This window comes from Humulus lupulus, chromosome 1, assembly GCF_963169125.1.
Source record: "Humulus lupulus chromosome 1, drHumLupu1.1, whole genome shotgun sequence".
In the NCBI taxonomy this organism is placed as follows: domain Eukaryota; kingdom Viridiplantae; phylum Streptophyta; class Magnoliopsida; order Rosales; family Cannabaceae; genus Humulus; species Humulus lupulus.
The window spans coordinates 300,321,972-300,345,982 of NC_084793.1; the positions used below are offsets into that span (position 1 = coordinate 300,321,972).

Below are 24,011 nucleotides of genomic sequence, written 5' to 3' on the forward strand. Positions count from 1 at the left end.
TCGCCTCCAATAGACGACACATTCTTTCGATCTGGTCGCTCATGTCCGTCGGAGGGACGCTTTGTGCGACTGGGCCCGAAACTCCGTTGCCTTTTGGTGGCATGATTTATGGATTCGTAGTGGATCTTGATTTCTTGGTTCGACGACGTGGCTAAGGCCGATATGTTTATCGATTCCCACAGACGGCGCCAATTGTTGGGGGAACAATTTGTCTTTCTATATATGGAAGTAAAAGCCCAACGATGAACGGTAACTTGCTTCTTCTCTGGTGATGAAATCTGCCTTTGACTCGTCGGGATCACCTGCAAGAAAGACACTCCGATGCTTAAGTCAGTTCAAAGTTCGATCCCTTTCTCTTCTCAGAATCTCATATTTATAGGATGAAATATACAAAGCAGTTAGTTGGTTCAAGTGAACCCTGAAAAGGGGGAAAGAGAATAACTAAATTTCCCTCCAAAAATACCAACTTTTAAAATGTCTCGCTCAGGGGTCAGAGGCGCGGGTGGCCTCTGACCCACAGCTTCTGTCTTCGGAACCTCCCTTTGTCAAACGTTTTGAATATTTGATAAATGAGGCAAGTGTTTTTGGGCCGAACATTTTGGGCCCAACAGTTGGTTAATTTAGTATAAAGACATATTATCAATTTTTTTTATTTTAGTTTTTAGTATATTTGTTATTAATTTAATTTAAGTTTTTTACGTATACTTTTACTTTTAGTTTATATTTAATATATATTGGGTTGTTTGTTAGTTGTTTTTGTGTTGTTTTTTTAGTTGTTTAAATTTATGTATAATTGTTTTCACGTTATTTTTTTAGTTATTTAGATTTATGTATAGTTGTTTTTACATTGATTTTTAGTTGTTCTGTTGTTGTGTTAATGTCTAATTGTTGTTTAGTTGTTTCAGATATATTTTGATATTTTTTATAAAAAAAAAACATGTTAGTATGTAATGGGTTGATTTTTAGTTGTTCTTCATTTGTTGTTTTTAAATATGTGTAGTATGCAGTGAGTTAATATTTAGTTGTTGTCTTATTGTTGTTTTTGTACTGCTTAGATTTTATGTATAGTTGTTTTCATGTTGATTTTTAGTTGTTTACGTTTATTTATAGTTGTTGTCTTGTTTGCAGATATTTTTTTTTTAAAACATGGTTAATGTTTAGTTGTTGTCTTATTCTTGTTTTTTAGTTGTTTCATTGAAATCGTATTTTTGTAAATATAAAACTTTAAAAACGTATTTTCTGAAAACTTAAAGTTGTATTTTTGAAGAAAAAAAATAAGGGACCATAAAAAATTAAAAACACCAAAAAGAAAGTATATTTTTTAAAAAACCTTTTTTTTTTTACAAAAAGACCAATTTCATATATAAATATTGTTATGATACATTTGTCTCAACACAATGTAGAATTTCTTTAAACCAAGTGAATTATCATCCATCAAAAGACGTGTTTAATGGTTAATCCAAAAAATAGTACGTGGAAAGACAAATAACAAGTGTAAAGAGAATGCTAGCTAAGAAAGATCATAAATATATCTCTAAGACACATAAATAAGTGATGCTAAAAAAACTATAATGTAAAGCTTCCTTTATTATAGATGTAAAAATGGGTACCTACTCTTTAATTAATAAAGTATTTCCATTTTTTTTAAAGGGGACATTCATTAAAAGATCAAATAACTTTGCCAACCAGGTGAGAAATACAACGTTGAGTATCATCAAATGATAGATGCTCATGGCGATCAATGTTTCCAACACGAATGCATGGGCATCCTATTTTCCTCACGGTGACATGAAACAACCTGGCAAGCAGATTGGCAAGAATTGTTAATTTTTTTTTTAGTTAATTTACATTTTGTGCATTTGAGCACAATTGTAAATATTGAGCCAAATATAGCATTAACTCATTTTTTGTGCTAAATTTGGCACAAACGATATATTATTAATTGACCCTTATAAAAAAAACGTATTTGCGGCATAAATACCAATGTTTTACATTTGTTACGGTTAAATATCTAATATTTTATTTTTACGGTAAAAATACCCAATATTTAATATATGTTAAATGATAAATACCTAATTTTTTTTATGGTAAAAATATCAAAAGTTGCTAAAATATTATTTTTAGCATTAACTCATTTATTGAAGCTGTTAAGTGTTGACTCTTCGTATATGTAACAGTCCATAATTGGTGTATTTTCGTCCTTAAAATATGTATTTTTTAAATTTAAAATGTATTTTTAATTTATTTTTCTAATTTAAAATGTTTTTTTTAAAATATTATGAAATTGACTAATTATAATAAATATCTGCTTAGTCATCACGTTTAACAACTCTAACGGATGAGATACTTACCTAATTAATATTTAGCAACTTTAAATATTTTTATTCAAATAAAAAAAAATTAAATATTTATCTTTAATATATATTTAACAATTAATAATTTTGCAGCAAAAATAAAATATTAGGCGTTTAACTAGAAGGAAACATTGTATATTTACGAGGCAAATACCCTGAAAAAAAGTAAAAATATACATCCGTCTCATGGTGAGTGGTGAGGACTAAAAGCTAGTAGCGGGTTTTTCTCAGAGCATCCATTCTGTTTCAATGGGGAGAAAACCATGGTCTCGGAAAATATATCCTTCATTTTTCAAGATTCTTTTGGATGACTTCTCAAACAAGTTGGTAAGTATTACACAGTGAATGTTTCGTAGATTAATTCTTTACTAATTAAAAAAAGGTTCCTCTATTTCCTCACTTTGTGTGTATATTGTCACATGTACTATGCCTTTTGGTTTCAGCAAATTCCAGTGGCTTTTGCCAAGAATTTTGATGGAGAAGCTTCTCAACAATGTCTCATTTGGAACCCTTTTAAGAAATTTTGGAATGTTAACGTGGAAAAAACCAATAACAGATTGTTTTTTCAAAAGGGTTGGAATCTATTTTTGCTAGACAATGGTTTAGAGTTTGGTGACCTTCTTGTCTTTCACTATAATGCTGGGAAATCAGAATTTTATGTTGATTTTTATGGGAAAAATTGCTGTCAAAAAAGGGGCATATCGCTAGGTTTTCACAGAGAGGAAGATCAATCTGAAAATAGTCTTGATGCTAATCAAACAAATATGGTAAATATTGGAGTAATTGACCTTGAAACTGAAGATTCTGAGCCTATTGAGCATTATAGAAGTGAATCATCAGAAGATGAATTTTTTGAAGAGAAAACTCAAACTAAGCGTGGTGGTGCAGGTATATCTATTTAGTAAATAAATATAAATTCACATGTTTTCTGGAGTGTGAAGTGTAATCCATATGAAAATTAGAAGTATAACTACTGTTACTTTGTTTTAATAGTTAGTTAAAAAGGTTGTTATATGTTAGTTGTTAGTTGAAGTCATAAGTCGGTTTGCTAAGTTTGTAAAGCTATATAAGCTGTGCTTTTAAGACATTATATACTAGGATGTGAGACAGAGAAATATCTGAGACTAAAGATTGATAGAAAGACAGAGAGAGAAGCAGACCAAGATTCAAGAAGAAAGGTGCTGCTTAACCATGGCATTCATGGTGGATTGACAAGCTTGAAGAAAGTCAGATTAGTGGTGTTCAGTTGTAACATTGCATAGCTTGAATTGGTGTTTGTAATCAACCTTTTGATAGTGGAGAAACTCCTTGAGGGAGAGCTGGATTAGGACTCACATTGAGATCCGAACCAGGATAAATTTCTTTGTCTTGTCTCTTTAATTTTTTCTCTGTTTTATGATTGATTTCATTTCTGGTTTAATCATATTGACTGTTTGAATTGCTGTGATATTGCTGTAGCAAAAATTGAGTCTGTGTTGTAAGAAATTACAACAGTGGTACCAGAGCCAGGTTGCAGGGATTCAAGACTCAAGTTGCTACATAATCAAGAATCAAGAAAGGTTGTTCAATGGCCTCAACATCAACAATATTTGATTTAGAGAGGTTTGATGGATCGGGGGACTTCAGTCTTTGGAGAGAGAAAATGATGGCAATCCTAATCTACCAGAAATTGGATTATGCATTAGAGGAAAAGCCTGAAAAGTCTGAAAAAGATCTCGATGCAACAAAGAAAGGTGAAGCAGAAGTTGTCATGAAACAAGCAAGATCAGCCATCATAATGAATCTTGCAGATAATGTATTAAGGCAAGTGATAGGAGAGAAAACAGCCTTGGGAATTTGGAACAAGCTGCAGCAGTTGTACATGGCCAAGTCGACAGCCACCAAGATTTTCCTAAAAGGAAAATTCTATGGATTTAAGATGAATGCCACTATCTCATTGGAGCAGAATTTGGATGACCTTAATAAAATTGTGTTATCTCTAACCAACATGGGAGAGACAATTAAAGAAGAAGACCAAGCTGTGATCATACTGAATGCACTACCAGATCAGTTCAAAGAAATGAGAACTGTGATAATGTACAGCAGAGACACCCTCACCCTCGAAGATATCATGAGCACACTGAGATCAAGGGATGCAGAATTGAATTGGAAAAAGGCAGCAAGACAAGAAGCCAGAACTGAGGAGGCACTAATAATTCGAGGAAGACAACCAAGAAGAGGAAATTCAAGATTCAGAGACAACTTTAAACCAAGATACAATTCAAAAACAAGAGGGAATAGCAGATCAAAGTCTAGGCCAAGAGAAACTCGAAAATGCCATCACTGTGGCAAAACAGGTCACCTAATTCGATACTGCTGGGAACTTAGAGACAAAAGAAAGCAGAATAAAGATGAGGAAGAAAAAGGAAGCGACTCTAATGCAGCTGTTGATGACAACTACAGTTCAGATGGAGATGTTTTTGTGGCTATTAATGATCTGGAGGAGTATGCAGATTTGGGGAAAGCTTGCACCAGTTCAAATTGTAAAGATATTGATGAGTGGATTTTGGACAGTGGTTGTACTTACCACATGAGTCCAAACAAAGAATGGTTCAGTGAGTATACAAAGATTGATGGTGGAAATGTCATGATGGGAAATGATCACAAGTGTCAAGTTGTTGGTATCGACTCAATTGCTTTAAGAAGCTATGATGGCACTATTAGAATACTCAGCAATGTTAGACATATTCCTGAGTTAAAAAGGAACTTGATCTCACTTGGTACCTTAGATGATGAAGGTTTAGAATACAGAACTGGTAAAGGTACAATGAGAATCACAAAAGGAGCACTTCTGGTCATGAGAGGCATCAAAAGAAATGGTCTATATTTTCTGGATGGAAAAACAATAACTCCAGCACAAGCTGCAGCAGTCACTAAGTGTAAAACAGATTCAAAAGTTTGGCATGCTAGATTGGGACACATAAGTGAACAAGGCCTGGTTGAACTAGCAAAACAAGGTTTGCTTTTGAATTACACTCATGCAAATTTACCTTTTTGTGAGATCTGTGTGCAGGGAAAACAACACAAGATAAAATTTTCGAGAAGCAACTATAGAGCTAAACAAATTCTGGAATATCTACATGCTGATCTCTGGGGTGCAAGCAGAGTAAAAACTCCAGGTGGAAATCAATACTTCTTATCAATCATAGATGACTATAGCAGGAAGGTATGGGTTTTCTTATTAAAATACAAAAATGATTGTCTTGGTAAGTTTAAAAACTGGAAAATTTTTGTTGAAAACCAAACTGATAAGAAAGTTAAAACATTGAGGACTGACAATGGACTTGAGTTTGTTAATGATGAATTCGATAAGCTATGTATAGAAACAGGTGTCAGAAGGCACAAGACAGTAGCTAAGAATCCACAACAGAATGGTGTTGCCGAAAGAATGAATCGGACACTACTCAACAAGGTCAGATGTATTTTGTTAAATTCTGGTATGCCTAAGAAATATTGGGGTGAAGCATTATATACTTCATGTTACTTAATAAACAGAAGCCCAAGTAGAGTAATAGACCTTAAAACACCAGAAGAATTATGGAATAATAAACCACCATCATTAATGCATCTTAGAACCTTTGGCTGTGCTGCTTATGCACATACTGTAGGAGATAAACTTGGACCAAGATCTGTTAAATGTGTCTTGTTAGGATATCAAATTGGTGTCAAGGGTTATAGATTATTATCAACTGAAACTAATAAAGTCCTAGTTAGCAGAGATGTAGTCTTTAATGAAAATGATTTCCCTTTTAAAAGAAATGAGAAAGGTATCTTGTCTGATGTTTCAGGTACAAATTCTCAAAGTGGAGTTCAGATTGAGGTGGAACCACTGCAGCATGCAAATTTAGATTCAAATGATCACACTGATGTAGATCAAGAAATTGAAGAAGAAGGTCAATCTGAGGACTTAGAAGGCTACCAGTTAGCAAGAGACAGAACAAGAAGGGAAATAAGACCTCCTGCCAGATATGGTGAAGCTGACATTATTGCTTATGCTTTTGCTATAGCAAAGGAATCAAAAGAAGCTGTGCCAAACAACTATCAGGAAGCTTTAAAATGCAGGCACTCAGTGAAGTGGAAATCAGCTATGAATGAAGAAATTGCCTCATTAAAGAAGAATGAAACATGGTCATTAGTCTTGAAACCAGAAAGGCAAAAGATTATTGGATGCAGATGGCTTTTCAGAGTTAAAGATGGTATAACAGAAGCTGAACCAAAAATTTACAAGGCCAGATTAGTTGCAAAGGGATTCAACCAAGTTGAAGGGGTAGACTACCAAGAAATATTCTCACCTGTTGTTAAAATGAAGACCATCAGAATGATGATTGCACTAGCTGTTCAACTCGACTGGGATATACAACAAATGGATGTAAAAACAGCATTTCTAAATGGGAAACTTGAAGAAATAGTGTACATGGATCAGCCTGAAGGATTCAAGGTGGAATCAAAGGAAGGGGAACTTGTTTGCCTATTAAAGAGATCACTATATGGACTTAAACAATCTCCAAGGCAATGGTACAAGAAAATCGATTCAGTGATCACCAAGTTTGGATATATTAGATCTGATTTTGACACATGTTTATACTTCACAAATTTGAAGTCTCAAGCTGCTACTTTTCTGTTAATCTATGTTGATGATCTACTAATCATGGGGAAGGATCAAAATCAGATAAACAAGCTCAAGCATGTTCTGAACAGTGAATTTGAAATGAAAGACATGGGGGCAGCAAGGAAAATACTTGGCATCGAAATTTTAAGAAACAGAAAAGAAAGAAGCCTGATGCTAACTCAGAGATCATACATTGAAAAGGTAATAAAGAAATTCAACATGCAAGGTGGAAAGGAAACTCAGATTCCCTTAGCTGGCCATTTTATTCTGTCAACAGAACAATCACCAAAGGATGATCAGTCAAAGAAGAAAATGGAAGAAATCCCTTATGCCAAAGCAATTGGCAGTGTTATGTATGCTATGATAAGCACAAGGCCAGACATTGCATATGCTGTAAGCATTCTGAGCAGGTTTATGTCAAACCCTGGTGAAGACCATTGGACAGGTTTAAAATGGCTATTGAGATATCTGAAGACAACTTCAAATTATGGTTTGAAATTCGAAAAGGGAGGAAATGATCTAAACTTAGAAGGATATGTAGATGCTGACTATGCCTCCAACAGAGACACCAGAAAGTCAATGACCAGTTACTGTTTTATGTTAAATTCATGTTGCATAAACTGGAAATCCCAGCAGCAACATGTTGTTGCATTATCCACCACTGAAGCAGAGTTCATGGCTGTTACAGAAGCCTTCAAAGAAGCAACATGGATCAAGGGTATTTTACAAGAAATCAGTATGCTAAAAGGTAGAGTTTATGTATTCTCGAACAGTCAATCAGCAATTCACTTGAGCAAGAATCCAGTTTATCATGAAAGATCCAAACACATTGACATAAGGATGTTTTGGATCAGAGACAAGATAGAAGCTGGTGAAATCAATTTGGAAAAGGTGCCTACTGAAGAGAACCCTGCTGATGCAGGAACCAAAGTGCTGCCTGTGAGCAAGTTCAATCACTGTTTGGACTTGCTCAACCTTGGACCTGTTTGAGCAATCAGGTTCACTCCCTCAAGGACGAAGATACTTCTAATTTTCATGGATTAAGGTGGAATTTGTGAAGTGTAATCCATATGAAAATTAGAAGTAGAACTACTGTTACTTTGTTTTAATAGTTAGTTAAAAAGGTTGTTATATGTTAGTTGTTAGTTGAAGTCATAAGTCGGTTTGCTAAGTTTTGTAAAGCTATATAAGCTGTGCTTTTAAGACATTATATACTAGGATGTGAGACAGAGAAATATCTGAGACTAAAGATTGATAGAAAGACAGAGAGAGAAGCAGACCAAGATTCAAGAAGAAAGGTGCTGCTTAACCATGGCATTCATGGTAGATTGACAAGCTTGAAGAAAGTCAGATTAGTGGTGTTCAGTTGTAACATTGTGTAAAATCCTTTATTGGCATTTTTGATAATTATGACAAAATTAATTAAAATGATATTTTCGAAATTAGTAGTTTCCTCTTTTGTAATATTTTGTGGTGAATTTCGAAAATGGGTAGTTACTTGTTCTGTAATATTCAGATTTTTATTTATCTGAATTGGTTACCCAGAAATCGTGTACAGCTTGCAATAATAAAGGATATATTGTTTCCTTATTTATTTAAGGAAACTGGGTTGAAAATCTGTCCAGGTTCAATGAATCTGTTTGAACGGATTGCCAGTCTGTTTGAACAGATTCTGACTTTCCTGTTTTGGAAGATTTTCCATTTATTGGCTGTTTGATTCCTGATTTGTTTTCCACGACCTAAAGGGATTCTAAAATGTATATAATCATCCTTAGGTCGTTGGTTTTTGATTATCTCTCTTGGTGTATTATTTTCCAAATATTTTTCAAGTTTTAGAGAGACTTTTTATTATGTGAAGAACTTGAGTCCAGCAAGTTCTTAGTGGTTTATTACAGTGTACTTCTGTATTGTTTTCTTTGTGTTAATTGTGCAGGTTGAACACACTTGGACATTGGTCATCAAGCTTCGGGAGAAGTCTTGTTCGTGAGTCACTTTTCGGGAGGAAAAGTGCAAGTGTTATGATTTGAAGGGAGTTCAAGATCTTAGCACTTCAGAAATTTGATTAGGAGTTTAGATTACAACAGTTGCGACAAATTCAAGAGGGAGTCTTTATTTGTATAAGTCAATTTGGTTTTGTAATCGTTTAGATATTCTTCTAATAAATTTCATTCTCTGGGCGTGGCCTCGTGGACTAGTAGCAATCTGCAAAGATTGCTGATACCACGTAAAAATTCGTGTGTTCTTTACTTTATGTTCGTTTTTATCTTCTGGTCACAAACTGTTTAAACATATCTGGTTTCTGTTCAAACAGTCTTTGTATCTGTTTAAACATTTCTGTAACAGTTCAACAATTAATTATTTAATTTGAATAATTAAGTTAGTAATCATAAAAAACGGAATTTCACATTGCATAGCTTGAATTGGTGTTTGTAATCAACCTTTTGATAGTGGAGAAACTCCTTGAGGGAGAGCTGGATTAGGACTCACATTGAGATCCGAACCAGGATAAATTTCTTTGTCTTGTCTCTTTAATTTTTTCTCTGTTTTATGATTGATTTCATTTCTGGTTTAATCATATTGACTGTTTGAATTGCTGTGATATTGCTGTAGCAAAAATTGAGTCTGTGTTGTAAGAAATTACAACATGGAGTAATGAGAAAGCACAATTTTGTTTTTGTTTATCTTTTATTGCAGGAAGGCCTCGATTTCGATCTCGTTCACGTTGTGATAGGGAAGTGAGAGCACTCGAAGAAGCCAACAAATACATTCCAAAGCATCCTTTTTTCAAATTAGTAATGGCTGAAAGTTATGTGATGAATGGAATTTTGGTACAAAAACTAATGCTTATTTACATATGATTTGTCACCATCTTTAAAAATTGGTTCTAACTATAACAAAGCCAATATATATTAACAAAATATTCATGATTTTACATGGTTGAGGTTAAGGAATTATCGCCGCAGTAAGAATGAAATATATGGTGTTTTGCAGGGTGTACCAATCAGCTTTTACAGAACACATATGAAGCAAATGCAGAGAAATGGAAGTTTTATCATGTTGCAACATTTAGGGAAGTCATGGCCAGTGAAGTTTTGCATTAACGAGCCACTTAGGGCAAGGTTCGCCTCAGGATGGGGTAAGTTTGTGAAGGACAACACTATAGAATTGGGAGATGTTTGTGTCTTTGAGCTAATGGGTGTGAGTGTGGTGAAGGTCTCTATATTTAGAGGTTAATAAATAGTTGTAATAGTTTCTCTATTTTGGTAAATCATTTGTTGTTACTTTGGTATAGGTGTTTTATTATATAGTTTGACTCCAAAATAAGTTTGTCTTATTTACTTTGGTAAGAAGATCAAGCTTTCTTTTGTTTAATTATGCTAGTTCATGCTTCAAGTTCCACATTAGATTACACTTCTCTTTCGTAAAAATTATTTGTTTCTGTCTCTTGAATGTCAATATGTAATTTCTTTTTTACAAAAAATCTTCTACTTTCTGAGGTTGTTCCATATATATTCCAACAAAAAATAAAATAGTAAAGCAAGAGGAGAGCAAAATGTCAAGAATGGTGAGGTCCCCAAACATGTCTCTGTCTTTCTCTGGAGAGGGTCCTGAGTTTTTCAACGTTTCCATCCCCAAATCCCATTCTGAAATGTTGGAGATAGCAACTAACATTGGTGATATTATATAGTTGTTAATTACTATGGGCTAGTTCTTTCAGTTAGGTTAGTTGTAGTATATATATATATATATATATGTTTTTGTCATGGTTTGAGCTCCACCACGCCAAGAAATTGAGTTGAATCAACCTGCAAGAAAGTGAGACCGTGAAAACCAAACACAAACACCAGCAAGCAATTGCTCAAATACTGTTGAAGTGTGAAATAATAGACAGGGATATAAGAGGAATTGTGCAATAATGAGAATGTCCATGATAAATAACCTTTATTACAAGAATGCCATGAAGGAAGCTTGCGGAAATAGACAAGCTTTGGCAAAAAACACGTGTAGCATTTTAACATTCTCTTGCAAGCTACGTGTTGCATTCTAACATTTTCATGCAAGTTACATTTTAGCTTCTCTAGCAAGCAGCCCTGGTCTATAAAAGGACGGCCAACAGAAGCAATGGGACAGACAGAAAGGAAGATAACATCCATACTCATCATTAGCGTGCCTCTCCATAAACTAGCTCTTCTTAGCCTAAGCCAGCTTTTCTCAAGCAGACTAGGTTGATCATCATAACCTACACCACGCCTTCTCACCCTTACACACACACACACACACACATATATATATATATTTCCAACCTTGCATAACCTAGCTTGCTACAAATTCATATATGTTTCCAACCTTGCATAATCCAACTTGCTTATATTTCCAACCTTGCATAACCTAGCTTGCTACAAATTCATGTTTCCAACCTTGCATAATCCAACTTGCTTATATTTCCAACTTTGCATAATTTAGCTAGCAATATATATATATATATATATATGCATTCTCCAACCTTGCATAACCTAGCTTGCTACAAATTTACTACAGGCTAGCTATATCCAGTAAAATAAACATCCTAAGATACGAAAAGCAATTTATACCACAAATCTCTCTAAGATCTTTAAGCGATAAAGATGATGGACTATGCTCCCTTGTTGTAATCTTCTATTAATAATAAGAAGACAATTTTTGCTACTGTGGATGTAGACAATAATCACACATATATTGTTGAACCACGTAAATGTGTGTTGTTTTATTTTTATTTTTTATTTTTTTTATTTATTCATCATGAGCACATATAACCAATAGTTTATTATATTGTTTGCATAATTATTAAATGTTCAGTTAGAACCCCTAAACAAACACTATTGCAACAGATTTAGAGAAATGCTTGAGAAAGTAATGAGAAAAGAGAAAATTTATACTGATTTGATCCAAGTCTTTACAACACTTCACAGCTCCTTTTCTCTCCCATTCTCAACTCAATACATCAATGGCAGAGAAACTGGGTTTACAACACAAAGTAAACCCTCACAAAACTCTACACTCACTATTTTACAATCATTCCCAAAGCTTTCTCACAACTCAATCAAACTCTTCTTGATTCTTGCACACACTAAATGAATTCTTGATTACTGAGAAAGTCGTGACTCAATGAGAGGAGACCAGCTAGTACATATAGAGTTAATTATGTTATATGACTCTTCAGCAGCTAGTGTCATTTTAAGTAAGACTCCTTCGAAAAACGACTTGTGGTATTAGTATTTAACATTAGGATTATATCCCACAGTTTCTTTAGTCTTGTCATAAAAATAAAATCATAAGAGAGAAGACAAAAATTAGAAAGCTACATTGTATTGATAGATTTGTGAAAGTGAGAGAAGCTTTGTTGTTTAAAAGAAAGAGAAAAAGGGGACGAAGAGTGAGACTTGATTATGAGAATGCATATTATTTAAGATGATGATTTTGAGGAGTAGAGTGCATGATATGAATCCCCTATTTCAGTACTTAAGCTCCCTTGATTGTGCTACTTCCAAATGCACCAGGTTTACTTCTAGTGAAAAGTAAACAAATAAATAAAAATGATTTTGCAATATATTTTTTTTCATTCGTTGTTGTATTTAATGTTTTAATATATTTTTCATTTCTTTTGCAAGATTCTCTTTAAATAATAATTATCATTGAATTCACCAGATATTTTTAATTTATCTTTTCGCAGGAATATGTTTTCCTTCTTTTTGCTTTTGTCCTTTTGAATTTGTTGCAATGAACAAACAAATTTACTCGTTCTTTATTTTGTGTTGTTTTCTTCATAATATTAAGGTTCAGTAAGCACCCCAAAAAAACCCTTTAGCAGGGGAATGATGACAACTTGCAAATACTAGTTGAACCAATCTGTATATAAGTGGCAAATTCGTTTCTTCCAAAATGATTCTTAAGATTTGCACAATTACAACAGTTACTACTCTTGAACCAAACCACTTTGTTTAAATATGTAAACTTTCATCTCAGATTGATTTCTCTTAATCAGCTCAAAGATGCATACATCTCTTGGCTGAAGAGAGTTGTGTTGTCTACAATCACGGTGGAGAGGACTTGAGATTTCCAGGTAAGGAAATTCGGTCGAAGCAGCTTGACAGTGAGCGAAGAACTTAGCGAATTTTTGGAAGGGATTCCATGTCGCAGTAGCAGAGGTGGTTGTAGCAGTCGTTGTTGCCGTGGAAGACGTCTGAGCGGCACGGTGCTGGTTTGGGAAACAAGTGGTGGAGGATTATCGATGTGAGGATCCATGCCACTGATACCATAAACGAACTTATCTATTGCAACACTATCTTAGACCAATTTCAGAGAAAGAGTGTTATAGCTTTGCAAAAAGTTACAAAACCTAGAGACTTGGATTATATTTACAGAGGAATAGAATACACTGAGCAGTATTACAATCAAGAAGGAAAAGAGAGCTAAAACAGAAAAGACAATTAACAAACAGGTTTAACTAATTCTAACAGTGTATATCTAATTCAATCCGGCTTTATCAAGCAGAAAACTTATATTCTGATTTACAAGCCAGTAACTTTACATACCAATATTTTCCACCATTGATAGGTAAGTCTGAGTCTCTTTGATGCTTATGGAATATTTTGTTGTTTTTATCTTTATGGTAGAATCCTAGCTAGGGTTTGATTGCTATCTTTTTTTCTTTTCTTTTCTTTTGTTTGGTCATCGGGAAAAAATAAATAGAGAGAGGTTGGTAGCCATGAAAACTAAAGTGACAGTCAAAATTTGCATTGACATGCACACGTGAGCAGAAAGGAGGAAAAGAATGGGCGGATTTTTACCAGTGGCTACTGTTATAGCCTTGAATAGTGATCTTTTTAAGGTCAGATACGCCTGGGCTCCTCCTCATACTTCTATGTTACTCCATGTTCCTTCTCTGCTTTCAGCCGTGGTTGGAGCTGGACACTCTGAGCTGACAAGACATGACGGTGAGTGTTGATCCCGACGCTGAGGCTTGCAACTCGTTGTTCACAGCATCAAAACATAATATAATTATAAAACACGTGCAGTGTTCAACATCATAATTCTCAAGCAATCACTCAAAGAAAGGTCAAGAAAGAAATAAAGATGAACGGTAGTACTACATACATTATACATAGCAGTTGACAAATCAACAACACACCATATTTAAGACAAGAAATAGAAGTTCAACCATAACGATTGGCCAGATGTGTGTACTCCCAATGAAGATCATCGTAAACTACGTAGTTACCTTAACGAGCTACGTAGCCAGATTGTGGTTCATAATTAGGAGCTAGGCAGAATGCAATCATCCAAGGTCTCATCCGTAGGAACATATATTTCATCCCAACATTCATGTACATAAACGAGTACATACCGTGAGATACACAATAATATTTTGGGCAATTAGCAATAATGACATTTAAAAATTTGAGAAAAAGCTAACCATCTTAAAAAAAATACTACATCTCAAATGCAAATGTCAAAAAAATCCCACCTCAATATCAAGTGGTACCAAATCAATATGAATGGATAATCAACAAATATACTTTAGTTGATGAGATGGAAGACAACACAATTATCATATTACATTTTCACTCCTTTGGTTGACTTCCCTTCATATATGGATCAATCTACCCCAATTGGTAACATAAATTTAATATATTTATTTTCTAATATAGAAATAAAAAAACAATTTTATCCAGTTTATTTTTTTTTATTGTAGCTCTCATTGCAGTTGAGATAGCTATCAATCCCAAAAAACATATTCATACACGAATACAAAATAGGTGGCAAGAGATACAAGAAATTATATTTAAGTAAGATACTCAAGACTATAGACATATATATTTATTCAATCATACTTCTATTAACCATTTATATTTTATTGACTTTCTTATCATCAGGTAAAAGCCTATCTTATTAAGATGTTGGGACCAATTTGCTAAACATAAGACTAGCGCAATTGAAGAAATCATGGAAACGAATCCTATAATTGTGGCATTGCATCTAAATATTACTTATTTTAATCGTAAGTAATATATTTATTCTAGATTATAAATTGTAATATTAATTTACATGTGTTTTGTAGAATTTGACTGTCAACAAAAATAGGTTCTTCTATCATGATCAATCCTACCATACCTTGCGTGACTGGTATTTTATAGTCTCTTATTTTTATAATTTCAATTACTTATTTGTTAATTTTATTTATCAGAATATTAAATGATATTTTCTTAACTTCTCACGTAATATAGTCTTTATAATTATATTTTTATAATTTCAATTACTTATTTGTTAATCTTATTACCTCAACTGGTTTAATGGTGTCTATAGTTTACTTATTTATTATATTTTCTTAACTAAAATGATTGTTACAATGATGGCCTTATAAGTATAAAATATCAGCAAGATTTAAACTTTAGTAGGATTAATCATGATAGAAGAACCCATTTTTGTTGACAGTTACATTTCTGAAATACCAAATATAACATATATTACATAAAAATTATATATAAATAATTTAAATAGTTAAGTATAGTGGTGTTATGATTTAATAAGTAAAATTATATTTAATGAGTAAATTTGAGAATAAATTCTACAAAACACATGTAAATTAATATTACAATTTATAATCTGGAATAAATGTATTACACATGTAAATTCTAACTTTTAGATGCAATGCTACAATTATAAGTTTTGTTTCAATGATTTCTTCAATTGCGCTAGCCGCAGGTTTAGCAAATTGGTCCCAACATGTTAATAAAATAGATTTTTTCCTATTGATAAGATAATCAAGAAAATATAAATGGTTAATAGGAATATGATTGAATAAATATATATGTCAAGTAATATAATCTTGAGTATATAATAAATATATTAAATTTATGTTATCAATTGAGGTAGATTGATCCATATATGAGAGGAAGTCAACAAATCAGTGAAAATGTAATATGATAATGCTTCCATTGTGTTGTCTTCAATCTCATCAACTAAAGTATATTTGTTGATTATCCATTCATATTGATTTGGTACCACTTAATATTGAGGTGAGATTTTTTTGACATTTGCATTTGAGATGTAGTATTTTTTTTTATAGATGATTAGCTTTTTCTCAAATTTTTTAATGTCATCATCATAGACGGTGGCTTGTATTTGTGTGGCCTATAAAAGTAAGTAACATTATATAAAATTATTATCGTAATGATATATAGGAGTAATTTTAAAAAAATCACATGGTAGCTAAATTATTCAACTAACCTGAGTCGCATAAGACTAAACTTTGATATCTTTTTGTACCAAAACGGGCAGATTTGGCAAATCCTTTTTCTACAACTCTTACTTTTGCTTTCCATTAATGGGTGGATGTCTTCGATCTATTTTTCTTGCTTTGCCATTGAACTTATATGCAATATGAAAATGTGCAAGCATTAGATCTTATTTATGTGCAAATGATTCTTCCAAGAATCATCATGTAAATGATTCTATCAAATCACATGAATAATATGATAAGCATGGCAGAGAAACTCAACATGTTGCCCAAGAAGAAAACTAACAATTTAATTAAAAGGAAACTAACATTTGAATTAAAAGCTAGCAAGGAAAATTAAATTCAATCGTCAACAAATTAAGTAATAATTATTCATTAAGAATGACAAACAATGAAAGAAATGAAATGGAAGAAAAGAAGAAGAGTGTGCAACCTTCTGTTATTTAAACAAAATTTGAAAATATTTAAGCATTATATTGATAAAGATATAACAAACTCAATTTGTTGACAAAGTCTGTCCTATTCTTGTATAGTTTGTAGATATTTGTAAATATCTTACTTGTAAGCGTTACTTTAATTACTCCTCTTTTATCTGTCTAACTTATTCTTTTAATTCAAATTATAATTAATTGTATTAAAAAAGATGATATATATATATATGATCAATCTCAATAATAATAATTAAATTTCAATTCATTCACATCTCATATTAATCAATTGTTAGAATAATAATAATTAAGTTTATTCATTCATATCCCATATTACTTACTTTTATATATATATATATAAATATATATATCTTAATTAGAACAACCCAGAGGAAACAAATTCATAAAAATTAAATTTTCTTAACAAATAAACATTAATTTAATTATTAGGAAGAACAAAAAATAGGAAGTAGAACAACCCACGGAAACAAATTCATAAAAATTAAATTTTATTAACAAATGAACCTTAATTATTAGGAAGAACAAAAAAATAGGAAGTAGAAGTTTTAGAACCAAGTGAAATAGGGAAAAAGCCAATGTCTCATTTTTATTTATTATTATATCAAAGGAAATAGAAAGGAAAAAAAGCCATAGATAGGAAAAAGAAAACAGAAAGGAAAAAAAGTCGAAGATAGAAAACCTTACTGTGAAACCTGAAATTTATGATTCACCTTTGCAATATTGTGAAACCTGTATAAGAAAATAAAAGGTGAGAAAGAAGATATAAAAAATAAGTTGACTGAAACAAAAAATTACTCTTCTCTAACCTAATGAAGTACAAATTCACTGAGTAACTGAAAGAAAGAAAACGATACAAAAAGTTTTTACAAAAAAGAGAAAAGACAATAAAACGAAAGGAAAGAGAAGAAGAAGAAGAAGCAGAGAAGTAACGTGTCAAATTCTCTGTTATTGAAAAAAATGAAGAGTCACCTAAGTTTATTTTAAAATTTGACACGTAATTTGTTATCACCAATTTTTTATATGTTTTATGTTATTAATTTAATTATTTAGTTCTCTTTATATGGGTAACTTTTTAAAAAAAATTCTGGAAGAATCCAGTAGAGTCAACGTGTCAAACTCTCTATTAAAACAATAAAGAGTTTTCTAAATTTCTTCTCTACACATAATTTGTTATTATAATTTATTTTCTATTATATATTTTTTTTTACAGAATTTTTCCATTTTATAGTAGTTGTTTAATTGCTGGATTCTAATTGGATCTTTTTGTAATTAACATTTTGTATATTTTTTATAATTATTACGACAAATGTTTTCTTATTTTTTTAACGTTGTTGGATAAATATGTAAATTGTATGATTTTATTGACTTTCATTTCTTTATTTTTCTATCAATACTATTCACGTAATATATAAAAAAGATCATAAAATATGATGTACAAGTTACATATTTGAATTTATGTATGATAAAATATCTTTATAAAGGATATTTTTTGTAAAAGCAATATTTGTTGGATTTATTAAATCAGGTTTAATTAATATTTTAATAGAGTCAGCTGTTTTTGCTTTTGATAGTACAACATATAATTAGTCATGTGAAAATATAGGCTTAGAAAAATATAAACTAACGTGTCTAAAGTTTGTTCTTGAGCTTTATTTATAGTCATAGCAAAACTCAATCGTATTAGGAATTGGGTTCTTTTAAAAGGAAAATGGTATTTTTTATTCTCTGTTGGTATGAAATGTATTCTTGGTAAAAATACTCTTTTTTCAGTATAGTAATTGCTGCTAATTTCAGCATCAATTATGTTTGGTTGTAAATGTCGACAAATTAAGCGTGTACTATTGCATAATCTTTCTGAAGAATTAAGATTACGAATTAAAATGATAGGATAATTTGGTTTTAAAATGAGCTCATGAGGTGAAATTCCATTTGGTATTAAAGTATTAAGAAAATCCTCTTGAAAAGATTGTTTAGTTATATCTAATGTTTCATCGAAACTGTAATATTTAACTGAATCTCCAGGGAATTGATTAATTAATAAATTATTTATTTCATCAGCGTAATTATTTTTCAATGTTAATATAACTCTCTTAACCATGAATTCTAAATTATTATGATATATATTTATATTTGGAAATACAATATTTATTAATTTTTGAAGTGATAAAACACTATCTTCATATGGTGTTATCATATTACGTGGTATTTTAATGTTATCATTTTCATAATATTGCTCTTTTCCTTCACCAATCGTTAGGAGAAATTTCAAAAATGTAGAGTCATTACTTGCTCTCATATTCATAGTTAAACGTATTGTTGAGATTGATTTTCCTATTCACACTCTTCTTTATTCCAAGAATAGAACATGCACACAAGCACCACAAGAACAAAACAATTGTAACTCTCTCTTCTTTATTCAGTAAAAGTAATACAAAAGAATAGACAGAGGAATTGTATCTAGGTTAGTTCTAAAATAATGAGTTGAGGTCCCTTATATATGGGTATCAAACTCAGTTACATGAGCAAGCCTCTAACTAAACCTAGGTTGACTAAACTAATGGTTACAAACAGAAGTTAATTGTTAACAGCTGTCTAACAACCTACATTAACGACCACACTTACATATTTCCACCTTGGTTGTCAATGTAGGTGATAAAAGTACAAATAGAAATAACAAAACAAAACAATTAACTTGTAACATTATTGAGTTTTAGTAATATTCAACAAATTCAGACAATGTCTGAACTTTGCTGTGGGTAATGGTTTGGTGAGCATGTCTGAAGGGTTCTCCTCTGTTGATGTCTTCTCAAGCTTGACCTTCCCTTCAGCTATAACATCTCTGATAAAATGAAGTCGAACATCAATGTGCTTAGCTCTCTCATGGTACATTTGGTTCTTGCTCAAATGGAGTGCACTTTGGCTATCACTGAAAACTGTAACACTCCTTTGATCAATTCCCATTTCTCTACTCAGTCCTTTTAACCATAGTGTTTCCTTTAATGCTTCGGTATAAGCTATCTACTCTGCCTCAGTGGTTGATAAAGCCACTATTGATTGCAAATTTGCCTTCCAGCTGATAACACAGTCATTAAGTTTAAAAATGTACCCTGTTTGAGACCTCCTACTATCAATATCTCCTGCATAATCTGAGTCAACAAAGCCAACAACTTCAGGATTTGATGAGCCTGATTTGTACAGTAGTCCCACATTTGATGTTCCTTTCAAGTATCCAACTACCCATTTGACAGCTTCCCAGTGTTCTAGTCCTAGATTTCCCATGTACCTGCTGATAACACTCACTCCTTGTCCAAGGTCTAGTCGGATACATACCATAATGTACATTAGACTTCCAACCAAACTAGTGTAAGGGATGTTCTTCATGTGACTTAGAGCTTCAACATTTGAGGGTGCTTGAGTGTTTGACAGTTTGAAATGTTGTGCTATGGGAGTGCTTACTGGTTTGGCATCCATGAATCCATACTTGTTAAGCACCTTTGAGATATATCCACCTTGAGATAGCATAAGACTCCTTGATTTCCTATCTCGTAGTATTTCAATTCCTAAGATCTTTCTTGCTGAACCAAGATCTTTCATTTCAAACTCCGCACTGAGTATTTTCTTTACTTTGTTGATTTCTTCCATATGCTTGCAAGCTATTAGCATATCATCAACATATAAAAGCAAATACACCACAAATTTCACATGACTGGTTTTGACATAGACAAAACTGTCATAAGCACTCCTTTTGAAACCTGTTTTAGTGATATATTCATTGAATCGTTTGTACCATTGCCTGGGTGATTGCTTCAAGCCATACAAAGATTTCCTAAGCAAACAAACTTGATCTTCCATGCCCTTAACCTCAAAACCTTCTGGCTGCCTCATATGAATTTCCTCATTCAACTCTCCATGAAGAAAGGCAGTTTTTACATCCATTTGTTCAAGTTCAAGATCATTAATAGCTACAATTGCAAGTAATAGTCTAATTGAAGTATGTTTAACTACTGGTGAAAAAAATTCAGTGTAGTCTATACCTTCTTTTTGTGTGAATCCCCTTGCAACTAGTTTAGCTTTGAACCTTGCCTTCTCCACTCCTGGAATTTCTTCTTTGTATTTGAAAATCCATCTGCAGCCCACCACTCTTCTATCAGCTGGTTTCTTCACTAGAATCCATGTTCTATTTTTGTTAAGGGACTGAATTTCTTCTTCCATGGCACATCTCCATTTGCCACTATTGGCTGATTCCATTGCTTCTTTGTAAGATTCAGGCTCATTTTCATGCATCTCAGCCACATTCAGAGCAAAATGAAGTATTCCAGCATATCCAAATCTATCTGGTGCCTTGATTGTTCTTCTCTCTCGGTCCCTAGTCAACTGGTAGTCCTGGATATCAGCATCCAATTGCTCTTCAGTATTTCCTTGTGTTTCTTCATTTAGTCCATCTGTTTCAGCATTATCTTGCTCATCAAGTTCCACCTTAAGTTGTGATCTATCAATCTCTGTATTTGTACTTGATTGATCGACTGAACTTAATGTATCCTTATACATTTTATCTTCTTCAAATACTACATCCCTGCTTATGAAAAACTTTTGATGATTCCCTTGCTCAATGCTCCAGACTTTATACCCTTTCACACCCTCTGGGTATCCCAAGAAGATACATTTTCTAGCCCTTGGCTCTAACTTTCCTTGTCTGATATGAGCATATAACAAACATCCAAAAGTTCTCAATACATCATACTTAGCAGGTTGACCTATCCATAATTCTATTGGAGTCTTGAAACTGATTGCAGAAGAAGGGCACCTATTGATTAAATAGCATGCAGTAACAATAGCTTCTGCCTAGAAAACTTTAGGTAATCCAGAGAAAATTAGCATGCATCTAACACGTTCAAGTATGGTCCAATTCATCCTTTCAACTAGGCCATTCTATTGAGGAGTTCTTGGTACTGTTAGGTGCTTTGCAATGCCATTTTTCTTGCAAAATTGATTGAAGTCCTCTGAACAAAACTCCAAGCCATTGTCTGTCCTCAGCTTTTTAATCTTTCTTCCAGTTTGTGTTTCAACCAAAGTTTTCCATTCTTTGAATTTCCCAAAGGCTTCATTCTTATACTTGAGTATGTACAACCACACATACCTGGAATGATCATCAATGAAAGTCAAGAAATATCGAGCTCCACCTTTAGAAATAGTCTTTGAGGCTCCCCAAAGGTCCAAATGAATGTAATCTAGAGTTTCTTTTGTATTATGCTTGGCAACTCCAAACTTAACTCTTGTAGACTTCCCAAGCACACACTGCTCACAAAAATCCAGGTCCTGTGCTACATTCTTTCCAAGCAAACCTCTTTTGTTTAAGATTTCTAGACCCTTCTGACTTACATGGCCTAATCTTCGATGCCAAAGTGTGGATGAGTTGCTCATTTCTTTTGAGGCTAAAGAGATTAAGTTCTTTGAAGTATTTCCCTGCAGTACATATACTCCATTAATCATTGACCCCTTCATGACAGTCATTGACCCCTTTAAAACTTTGAGAACTCCACCTTCCACCTTAACTGTAAAGCCTCCTTTGTCTAACATGACTACTGAAATTAAGTTTCTCTTAATTTTGGGTACATGTCTAACATGTCTTAACTCACTAATGGTTCCTCCTATTAACTGAAGCTTGACATACCCAATACCAACAATAGGACATGACCTATTATCTCCCAACTTCACAGTTCCTCCACTGATTTCTTTATAGTCAGTAAATTAACTTCGATCAGGACAAACATGAAATGAGCATCCAGAGTCAATAACCCAATCCAAGCCTGAGTAACCATTTGTGACCACCAATACTCCAGCACTTTCATAACCATCACTATCTCCACAATCTGAAACTACATCAGCATTTCCATGTTTCTTGAATTCTTCTTTCTTCTGATAATTACGTTCAGGACAGTCACTCTTTAAATGAGTTGTTTTGTTACAGATAAAACATCTCTTCTTGAATCTAGAACTTGATTTGAATCTCTTTACTTCACTATAGTTCTTGCTGCTTCTCTTTTCTGTTCTTTCTCGTACTAGCAACCCATCTCCAGTGCTTTCATCTCTCTGTTCTGTCTTCTTCTTCAATTCTTTGGACATTAACGCGCTTTGGACTTCTTCCAATGTCAAAGAATCCCTCCCATACATCATAGTGTCAACAAAATGTTCGTAACTATCCATGGGAAATGAGTTCAGAACAATGATCGCCTGGTCTTCATCTTCAATCTTGATATCAATGTTCTCAAGATCAAGAACAATCTTATTAAAGTCATCTAAATGATCTTCAATGGTCTTTCCTTGTTGCATCTTAAACGAGTAGAGTTTCTGCTTCAAGAAGAGTCGATTTGCCAATGATTTTGTCATATATAGGCTTTCCAATTTGGTCCACAATCCAGCAGCTGTAGTTTCCTTGGAAACTTCCCTCAAGACCTTATCCCCGAGACTTAGAATGATGGTGCTATGAGCCTTGTCCAACATCTCATTCTTCTCCTTCTCGGTTTTGTCTTTGATCTTCTCAGCACCAAGCAATGCATCTTGGATTCCCTGCTGTACCAACAAAGCCCTCATCTTTACTCTCCATAGACCAAAATCATTTTTGCCCGTGAATTTTTCCAGATCAAACTTCGTGTTCCCCATTGCCTTACCAGGTTGTTCTTCACGCTGTTCCACGCAACCAGCTACAATCCGAGCTCCAAGAACCAACCTGTCTCTAATACTAGTCTGTTGAGATTAATATTCCTATTCACACTCTTCTTTATTCCAAGAACAGAACATGCACGCAAGCACCACAAGAACAAAACAGTTGTAACTCTCTCTTCTTTATTCAGTAAAAGTAATACAAAAGAATAGACAGAGGAATTGTATCTAGGTTAGTTCTAAAATAATGAGCTGAGGTCCCTTATATATGGGTATCAAACTCAGTTACATGAGCAAGCCTCTAACTAAACCTAGGTTGACTAAACTAATGGTTACAAACAGAAGTTAATTGTTAACAGCTGTCTAACAGCCTACATTAACGGCCACACTTACACGTATTTTTATAAATGATGGCCATAAAAACGATTTGCTAAACTTGCATTTATTATTTATTCTCTTGTTGTTCCTGGAATATCAGGAAGAACTTGACAAAAATCTCCACCAAGTACTATTATTTTACCTCCAAAAGGTAAGTTGCAATCATTTATATCTTTTAATGTGGTATCTAAAGCTTCTATTGCATATTTATTCATTATTGGAGCTTCATCCCATATTATAAGTTT

At 33.0% G+C, this 24,011-nt stretch overlaps 1 protein-coding gene and 2 long non-coding RNA genes across 3 annotated transcripts in view; 1 reads left to right on the plus strand and 2 right to left on the minus strand.

The window, feature by feature from the left end:
* Positions 1 to 10,374, plus strand: part of LOC133812061 (B3 domain-containing transcription factor VRN1-like) — a 41,004-nt gene extending 30,630 nt beyond the window's left edge. The window contains exon 4 of the mRNA XM_062246259.1: positions 9,994 to 10,374. Within this exon, the coding sequence (XP_062102243.1) occupies positions 9,994 to 10,236 (243 nt within the window). The 3' untranslated portion in view covers positions 10,237 to 10,374. The remainder of the gene's footprint in view (positions 1 to 9,993) is intronic.
* A 2,521-nt stretch (positions 10,375 to 12,895) lies between these two features.
* LOC133812105 (uncharacterized) lies at positions 12,896 to 14,702 on the minus strand. The gene is made up of 2 exons (XR_009883606.1): positions 14,261 to 14,702; positions 12,896 to 14,008 (listed from the first exon to the last, which is right to left on the minus strand). It is a non-coding gene; the product is annotated as an uncharacterized LOC133812105 (long non-coding RNA).
* A 1,234-nt stretch (positions 14,703 to 15,936) lies between these two features.
* LOC133780012 (uncharacterized) lies at positions 15,937 to 17,719 on the minus strand. Its single transcript, XR_009869163.1, has 3 exons — positions 17,535 to 17,719; positions 17,413 to 17,457; positions 15,937 to 16,410 (listed from the first exon to the last, which is right to left on the minus strand). It is a non-coding gene; the product is annotated as an uncharacterized LOC133780012 (long non-coding RNA).
* Between the last annotated feature and the right edge of the window lie 6,292 nt (positions 17,720 to 24,011).